The 9420-nt window shown below is 28.7% G+C and overlaps 1 protein-coding gene across 1 annotated transcript; it reads right to left on the bottom strand.

Moving 5' to 3' along the window:
- Positions 1-2773: 2773 nt before the first annotated feature.
- Positions 2774-3895, bottom strand: LOC137836520 (uncharacterized). Its single transcript, XM_068645191.1, has 2 exons — positions 3721-3895; positions 2774-3567 (listed from the first exon to the last, which is right to left on the bottom strand). Exons 1-2 carry the CDS (start codon positions 3775-3777, stop codon positions 2959-2961), a joined length of 666 nt encoding a protein of 221 aa, XP_068501292.1. The 5' UTR covers positions 3778-3895; the 3' UTR covers positions 2774-2958.
- Positions 3896-9420: the final 5525 nt, after the last annotated feature.

Here is a 9420-nt window from a genome sequence, read left to right as displayed (position 1 = left end):
TAACTTCCAAAAAATGAAAAAAAGCAAACAAATACACAACCATCTATAGTGAAAATACTACAAAATTTACCTCAACAACCAACATTCACCACCAGCCACCACCACTTGAAAATGAAAAAGAATGCACCACACTCTCCAACATACTCAGAAGGGTATTGTTGGAATTAAAAAAAGTATGAAGTGCAGGAGGATGGTATGGAGGTGGAGAGAAAATGTGCCCCTATTCTAGCGATATTAGTTGGACCTATCGTACCATATACTATCGATCTTCTCTCTATTTTCATGTTCAATGTTCTTAATGTGAACATCCAATATTCTTAATATTAATGTTTGGTGTCTTTGGCATGAGGTTGTGTGTTGGACATCTCATATCTTTTAAAGATTTGATCAAATTATAAAATATAGTTGGGTACAAAATTCACATTATTAAATCAATTTTATAAAATTGAATTACACATAAATTTATTCACATTTTTTAAACTTTTTGTTTGAAAAATTGTTGATAATTGAAATCGACTTAATGAATCATAGTAATCATTTATTTCATTCTAACTAAGTGTCAAGGAATCATAGTGATTGCTTATTTCATTCCAACTAATTGTAAATTGTTTATTTTAAAACAAATGATACTTAATCATATATATATATATATATAATAAAGCGGAAAAACTGTTCTTTTAAATTAAAAATACTTCTAACTTTTCTGAACTTCAATTCAAATGCACTTTATTACATATTGCAGGTACGAGTAATACTAAATTCCATAATGTAAATAAAATGAAAAACACAATTAAGAAGAAGAAGATTTCGATAAAAACGATGAGTTTGATAACGTTTTTTTTTATATAAATATTATTAATATATTGAGAAATTGGATAGATGTTAATAGCACACATATATTGATGAAAGTTAACGTTATATGATTGAAGATGTTGTAATTTGTATAGACAAAATCACAAGGTCCACGTTAGGGAGGGTAGGAACCCTAGAAAGTGTGGCTCTTATTATAGTTAGAGGCTATAATGGCGGAAAACAGTGACCTTAAGGTACTCTAATTGTTGTCTGCACAGGCTGTTATCTGTACCTGCTGCTTGTGACTGTCTTGCTTCTTTCACATGCATGATGCTCTGTGCCTCTAACTTTCGCCAAAAACAATGTGCAACTCAATTAATTAATGCACAATTTTTGTCATTCATTTCAAGGTTCAGTAATGGCTGGGGTGGCAAAGAAGTTCAGTTCTCAATTTGAGTCAATGAACTTTTTGTTTTATTCAGCAAATAGAAATGCTTTGGGAATAAATTAACACAACTTTGGTCAAGAAATTGATGTATGATCTCGACAAAACCCACAACTTAAGGTGTTCTTGTTTCTGCTTTTAATTATTGATGTGGATTTAAAGTTCTTACAACGTTGTGTTTTTTTTATACATGTCGTTCATGCTGTTCGGCTTTACAAATTTTGGAATCTTCTCTTCAAGCTTTTCAAATGAGCATACAAATACTTGTTCTATGAAATAAAAACCAATTTAAAAAAAAAATATTATTTATTATGGTGACTAAATTAAAAATAATTTTAAAAACTAAAAAAACTTTTGATTTCTAAATTCGTTTTTATTATTGTTAAATGATTTCTAATTAGCTACCAAGGTTTTTACTACCAAATTTAGAATTTAAATAATTGGTAGTTAAAATCTTTGTGGCTAATTAGATACCAATTTAGAAACTATTTAATCATAATAGAAGCTATTTAATCATAATAGAAACTAATTTAGAAATAAACATTTTTTTAGTCTTTAAAATTGTCTCTAATTTAGTCATTATAACAATTAATTATTTTTTGTCTCTAAAATTAGTTTCTATTTTATGATTTTTTTTTGTGTTATAGTTATACTCCGATAAATAAATTAGTATAAATCTAAGTTAAGAAGTCAAGTTTAGTATTAAAAATTTATTACATTTATCTTAGCACGTTTACTTATTTATAATGATAATGTTAAACCTTTAATTATACGAATGATTAAATTGAATATAATAAAATTAAATTATCTCTTAATCATAATTTGTGAATATTTATTATATAATAGTTCTTAATAATATCGTTAATTCTTTTGTGAGAAAATTCGTGAAAAAAAATGAAATGTCGATTAAATAAAAAAATATGCTTCAAATGGTAAAAGATTCATAATTATTTGTCACTTTTTATTTTTATGGATGTGGATCTGTTTTTTCTTAAGTAATTAAAATCTTGTTTAGTGGATATATAACACTCTTAATTATATAGATTTCCAATTCAAAATATGAATTTAAAAAGTGAAATAAAATTTGCTTGAAAGTTTTTTTTTTTTTTTATATATTTTGAAAGAGAGAACAAATATGGGAGAGACACTAAAAAAGGAGAGCTTCTAAAAATTTAAGTTGCTTAAATTTGTGAGAGCTTCTAATGAAATATGTTTGATCCAACTTCTTTTAGAGGAAGTAAAAAAATTAAAAAATTGGGTCAAATTCACTGGTAAACCTTTTTATCTTTCAAATACTATTTATTGGTATTTTACATCAAACCAATAAGAGATTTTGTTTTATAAGATTTACATTTATTTTTATGACTCAGAATGTCTGCTATAAAACTTTTGGTATAGCTTTTGTCTTGTTGTGGTCCTGATTTGCTGCTACAAAGAGGACATGAACCAGAAGTTCATGTTCTATCTTCACCAGAAGTACTTATGGTTGAGTTTTGTTCTATCTTCATCAGAAGTACTTATGCAAGACAACAAAACTTTGCAAACCAATTTTTGTAATAATAATAATATGTCTATAATTTGCTATATACATTTGAAGTAGGACCAAGAAGATCAACTCCTCTAGTTCCTTTTAATTGCAAAATTTAACCACTCCATTTTCCCTAGAAAATAATGGAAAAGTAGCATGGTGGCTTGAATCAACCACTTAACCAACCACATGATTAAGCTTGAATCACTTTTCCTTGTGGAACTCTGATCTTGTACACATGTTCTTCACCAGTGCATTTATCCACCTTAACAATCCAACAACTACTTTTGCTCTTACTCACTCCAGATCCATGTTTTGGACTTGCAGCACTTGCTCCAAATCTTGTCACCAGAAGCCCTTTTCCTATAGGCAACAACTGAGTTTTTGATCCACAAGACCACCAAGACCCTCTACAGCTGAGTGCATTGCAGCCAACAACCACTGCACCATTCTCAATGCCACCATCTTGGATTGCTTTAACAATCTCTCCATGCCTCACAAGGTTGCAATCAATGAGCACAAAATCTGCTTGCCTTAACAGCAGTAGCTCCTGTTGAGCCTCTCCAACCATGAATTGGACTTCACTGGCATTCACTCCAAGGACTCTTTTGGAGGCCTTTAGTTCTTCATGGCTAGAGACAATGCAAACAACATGGCCACCAGTTTGATGTGCAGCAGTGACTAATGCTAGTGTGGTGGAGTCTGCTGCACCAGCACATGCCACAACCATTAGTTGTGCATTGTTGCCTGCAGCTAGTGCTGATATGAACTCTGCAACAGCTGGCTCTTTGGCCTTTTGACCCTGTTGAAAAAAATAACCAAAAATCAGATCAGAAACTAGAATAAAAATTGGTGTTTCATCTCAATGATTCTTGTAATAAAGATTTGTATCAAGGATCAATGGATTAAAACCAGAGATTGTATTAAGGGATTAAGCCATGAACAGAATACTAACCATTTTCAATGTGTTGAGATAGGCCTTTGTGGCATTTTCTGCAGACCAACAAGCCATGGCTTTGTGCAAAAAATGTTATATAATCACTCTGTTTTGGGATTGTCTAAGCCTTTTCTTGGAAGAAATGAAAGAGGGTATTCAAAGCTTTGATGAAAATGTTGTGTTCCTTGGATTTGATTTAGAGGTTATATATATACATATATATACATAGCAGCAAACATGGGATCTCGCTGGACACATGTGGTGGGTCATAGTAAAAAACGTGTAATATTTAAAAAAAATGTGTCACAATTATTAATTATGAATAAGAAATGTATTTTAAATTTAGGCAGATTCTCCCTAAGCTAGATATTTTTTACGGCACCCAAAATATATACAAAGGAAAAGACCAAAATACCATTAATGAAATGAAAATTAGGATTTAGATAAAATATGCACCCAACCCAACCAAACCCAGCAGTGCACCCTTCTCCGGTGGCTTTGTTTCCTTCTCCGGTGGCTTCAATTCTTCTCCGATAGCTTCGTTTGCTGTCGTTGCGGTGCCTCAACGATGCTTTTGAGTTTTGATGCTGTCACAGTCACGAGAAGAATAAGAATGGAGGTGCTTGGGTTGCTTTTTGTTCAAGTTTCCAAGCTTTTGCGATGCTGCCTCACAGTGACCACAGAAAAATGAAGGGTGCACTGCTGGGTTGGGTGCGGGTTGGGTGCACAGTTTACCTAAACCCAATTTTCATTTCATTAAGAGTATTTTCTATACATATACTGGGTGCAGTCCAAAATGATCTGGTGCAGGGAGAATCTGCCTTAAATTTAGTTCAATTTTATAAAACAGATGCATAAAATAAAGTTTGGATTTACTTACATATTAGGATATACTTAAATAAGTCTAATATCATATTAAGAAGTTAATTTTAAATCTTATTAAATCTTATAAAATCGACTTTTTAGATTTTTACCTATGAAATTTCGTAATTTCTAATCTAATTTCTAATGAATGTGATTTCTAACTCAATGATAACCAAGTTATCTTTAAACCTGATTTATTTGTTCATGAATTCTATAAGAATTATTTTTATTTGATGGTTTTCTTTACATGAAAATACAAAATTTCTTTTTAAGAAAGTGGTAAAGAAAATTAAAAAAGAAGCACATGGTGTGATGATTTTGGTGTGGAATATATGTTATACAGATACAAAGTATACATATATAGTGATGGATTTGATGAATCTTTATGTTGACCAAATGGAATATAAGTGAGTTTCCGGGATATAGACATTCCACAAAATCATAAAAAGAACATTCAATGATTTAAACTATTTATAAAAAGGAACCTAAAAACTTAACCAATTTGACCATCTCAGAACAAAGGACAATGTCGTTTTGGAGTTTATCCAATTGTAGGAAATATGCGAGTACTTTCCAAAATTTGGATTTTCTTCGTGGGCAATTGGGTCATTTACATGTGTGAAGTTCAATTGCTAAGTAATTTAGTATTTTCTTTTTATGTTTAGGGGAGTTTTTATAAGTATTTATAAAAAATAAAAATATTAAAAATTAATTAATTTTTTTTCTATAACTTAGTTTATATGAAAAGGTTTTTACAAGTTAAATTATGTATAGGATTAGTGTTTTTTAATAGATAAGTGTGTGAACTAATTTAAAAATAATAATTAGATTTAATTATGATTACTTTAATTAAATTAAATATATTTTAAAATATGTTAAAGATTTGTGTGAGTAGTTAATAGTGATTTTATGAGAAAATCAATGGACTGAACCGTCATCCACACCCGCCTAATCTCGTTTTATAAACATTTGTAGGTTAAACAGGTTAGTCCCCATTAAAAAAATACATTAAGAGTTTTTAACATTAATTTACATTGCAACAATTTTTTCTATCCATTAAATAATAAGCAACCAATATAAGTAAAAATAAATGGATTTTTAGATTAATTTGTAAAAAGTGAGTTTTAACTCTTTTAAAAAATTTAAATAATCCTAAATGAAATTAATTAAGCTCACCTTTTTAGATCACTCCGGATGTAATTCAGCTGCAACACTTCCATTCTTCTCCAGCTACAACATTTAAGAAAACAGTTCCATCTTTGAGGGCGTGTATGAGAGGGTTGACGAGAAGAAAATGTTTCCAGTGTGAAAAATAAGTTTTTTTTTAGTTTTATACTCCATTTTTGTACATTGTTGGTTTTTTTTTCTAGGTTTGTGGCTTCCTGAACAACGAAAAAAAAAACAAGTGAAGAAAAACATAGCTACCTCCATTAAAAACATCACAAAACTTATCTCAACCACCAGTCACCATAAACAACTATCATAACTTGAAAATAAAGAAAAATGCACAACACTCTCCAACATACCTAGAAGGATGTTAGAATTAAAAAAAATATAAAGATAAAAGAAAAGATATGAAGGTGGAAGGAGAATTTACCTGCAAAATTTATGAGTAAAATCCATGAGGAAAATCCATTTCACCAAAGTTACCTGAATCAAATATAAAAAACTCACTTTGCTACAAAAATTATAAGATTTTTTTTTTGTTATCTATAAAGAATAAATAAATAATAATTTGGAGTATTTGATTGTTGTTACCGAAATACCTAATTATCAATAGTTATTATTAAAGATAGTTTAGGCTTCCATTATTATATTCTTATAATTACTAGAATAACATATAGAAAGGAAAGGAGAATGAATTTATATCTAACAACAATTTTTCCTCTTCAAAGTTAGAACAATGTATTCCATTCATCTTCTTTTCCATGTCTTCCATCTTCTTTTTCTATAAAAACCACCGTTAAGAATCTCGTTTAATTCTTGTAGAATTTATCTATTATATATAACAAGGAGATGTATAGAGTTTATAAAACTGATTTGTAAAGTGAGATTTGCACTCACTTATATATTATAAATTGATTTTATTTTTAATTGATGTGAGATCTCTAACACACAGTATTTATGTAAGATAAAAAAACATTTTTATCTTTAGTCAATGAGGGATCTCCAATGCATTTTTCTCATATTGAGACCTGATAACTCATGTGTGAGACTATATAATGGGTGGTACGATAGCGGTTGGATAGCAGGTGGCCTAATTAGTCCAACAAACTTTCGTTAGGATAGACTCACTTGCGTGTAACTATATAATGGATGACCTGATAGCAGGTAACCTGATTAGTTCAACAAACTTTCGCTAGAATAAACTCCATATATGATACCATATTAAGAAGTAAAATTTAAACCAAACTCAATCTTACAAAATCGACTCATAAGATAAGATTTACACTTACTTATATACTATGAAAGATTTTTACCTATAGTTGATGTGAAATTTTCAACAAAATCGATTTGAAATGTGATATTTACATCTAATTATATTATGAACTAGTCAACTGTGAGATCTCCAATAATTATATTATTTGCTATTGTATAAAAAACAACACTTAAAAATAAACACACAAAAAAGTATAATAAACAAATCAATTATATGAAATTTAATTCAAATTTCTAAAGTAATCAATAATTTTGTTCTTCATATTCCAACAGACATTATGAAAATCAAACTATGATTTCCAAAGTCTGTATTCGATATTCTCCCATTGTAGCTGTAATGTCCTAACTGTGGAAGGACAACTTTTTTCTCTATTTATAGTTTGTCTGTATAAACATTTGATACGAAACTAAAATAAAATAAATTTATTACAAAAAAACGTTTATTTAAAAATATAAATACATTTAATAAATATTATTAAATATTTTTTGGAAATCACGTGAAATCTAATCAATTAATCATAAGACAAATTAATGAATAAACATGTGAGAATGAATAATGATATTTAGTGTGCACGCACACCAAATCATGGTGAGCCGTAGCATGCAAGTGGTTTTATTGTACGAATTATGTTATACATTATGCACATGCACAATACAACAAAGTGAATGTGTGAAAATATTTTAAAGATTTTTTAAATAGATTTTTGTTATAAACTTTCGTGAATATTACTTTTTAATTATTCACACCTCTCACGTCAAAATCAAAACAAGTTCAAATATCTTAGAATATATATAATTGATGTTGTTAAGTTGTCCTTATCATTTGGATATGCATGAAAATAAGACTATATATATTCAATTTGAAACTAAATACCTAGTTTAATTACTCCAAGATTTTTTTTTTATTTATTTCGTACATGTTTATAATTATTTTAAGTCTAGGAAATGATAACACAAGGGTCCTCCATGAAAGTAAGAGATGAACCATTGTTTTTTTTTTTTACTCTGTGGAATCTAAGATTTCCAAAAGTTACATGTGCACATGTTTTAATGAATAATTTATAATTGAGAGTAAGTTTGACTCACATATTAATTATGTTCAGTAATTAATGAAAAATGAATTTTAATTGTGGAAATAATTTTACTCAATTTTAAAAATAAAGTACCTTCAATTGGGTTTGATAATGGTGAATTATAAGGTATCTTATTGAGTTAGCAATCAACCATAACAAGAAAAATAATATGACTAAGAACATTTAAATAAGTGATACAAGTTGATGAGGTTGACATCGACAGATCATTGGAAGTAAAAATAAATAAAAATTAAAATTTAAGATGAGTGATGTAAATAAAGTGTTCTTAGATTTGAAGTTGTGTGTGGAAATACTTGATTCATTTGCTTCCAAATTTCTCTTATATCACTGTTATACACATACACTCATACTCTATTAACCTCTTTTGAAGTCCACCCTAGATTAAAATGCATGAAATGTGCTATAGCTTTCCCGTGGTTGACTATGTCGGTCCTAATCATTTATTATTCATACCAATAATGCAATTTCACATTCAAAGAACATATTCGTTGTTTCCTCTAGTGTTCCCACACATTACAAATAACTTACTTACCAAAGTCACCCTCTGCCCTCCAAATTAACACGTGTTAGTAACCTATCTATTAACATCCTCCACGCTACTTAATGTATGTGTAGATGGAAAAGCTTTAATACTTCAACAAAAATCATAGATCTCATATCCCCATTTACCTCATTTCTTATAGTTCTATAGACGGAACTAACCATATATATACTAACTTTTTATCATCCTTCCAAACTCAAAAATTCTTTCAATCCTTCCAAACCCAAGAATTATTTCTATCTTTCTATAGATTCTTAGCTTCTAAATATTACATTAAAAATCTTTTCTCATCAACTTCCCATTCAAAACAAGATTCTTCAGTCCAAATTTCCAAAGCCTACTATTATTATTCCAATCTTTTATGTTATATATTGTGTTATCCGCATCAAATCTATTTTTATTTGGTGAATGTATTGGACATCCTTAGAGTGACTCTGTAAAACTTTTTTTCCTTTTATTTCTAAAGACATTTGAAATCATTAATCTTAAATTTCGATACAGAAAGTTTAGAAGATAATTATTTTTTTTACGAAGAATCTGAAATATTTTAGGATGAAAAATATGTCATTTGAATGGAGATATTTAAAAAATAATAATTTTTTGAAATTTATGAAACTAATTTTATTATTTAAATTAGAGAACTACAGTTCAACAACTTAATTTTTTTTTTAATATTTTCTTCTATCTCAAATCAATGTTCCTTTGTTGGTGACTTAAGTAAAAATGTCATACTCAATATTGTTTTTTTATCCAGTTGATGATAATTTTTTTTTCCAATCA

Source organism: Phaseolus vulgaris, chromosome 4 (genome assembly GCF_000499845.2).
Source record: "Phaseolus vulgaris cultivar G19833 chromosome 4, P. vulgaris v2.0, whole genome shotgun sequence".
Taxonomy (NCBI): domain Eukaryota; kingdom Viridiplantae; phylum Streptophyta; class Magnoliopsida; order Fabales; family Fabaceae; genus Phaseolus; species Phaseolus vulgaris.
The sequence above is the reverse complement of the archived record's forward strand: the minus strand, read 5'-3'. Positions and strand labels throughout refer to the sequence as shown.

Coding starts and splice junctions, on each gene's coding strand:
- LOC137836520 (XM_068645191.1), bottom strand. CDS start 3,777: ATGGCTTGTTGGTCTGCAGAAAATGCCACAAAGGCCTATCTCAACACA. Junction 3,568..3,720: donor ATCTCAACACATTGAAAATG/GTTAGTATTCTG, acceptor TTTTTTCAACAG/GGTCAAAAGGCCAAAGAGCC.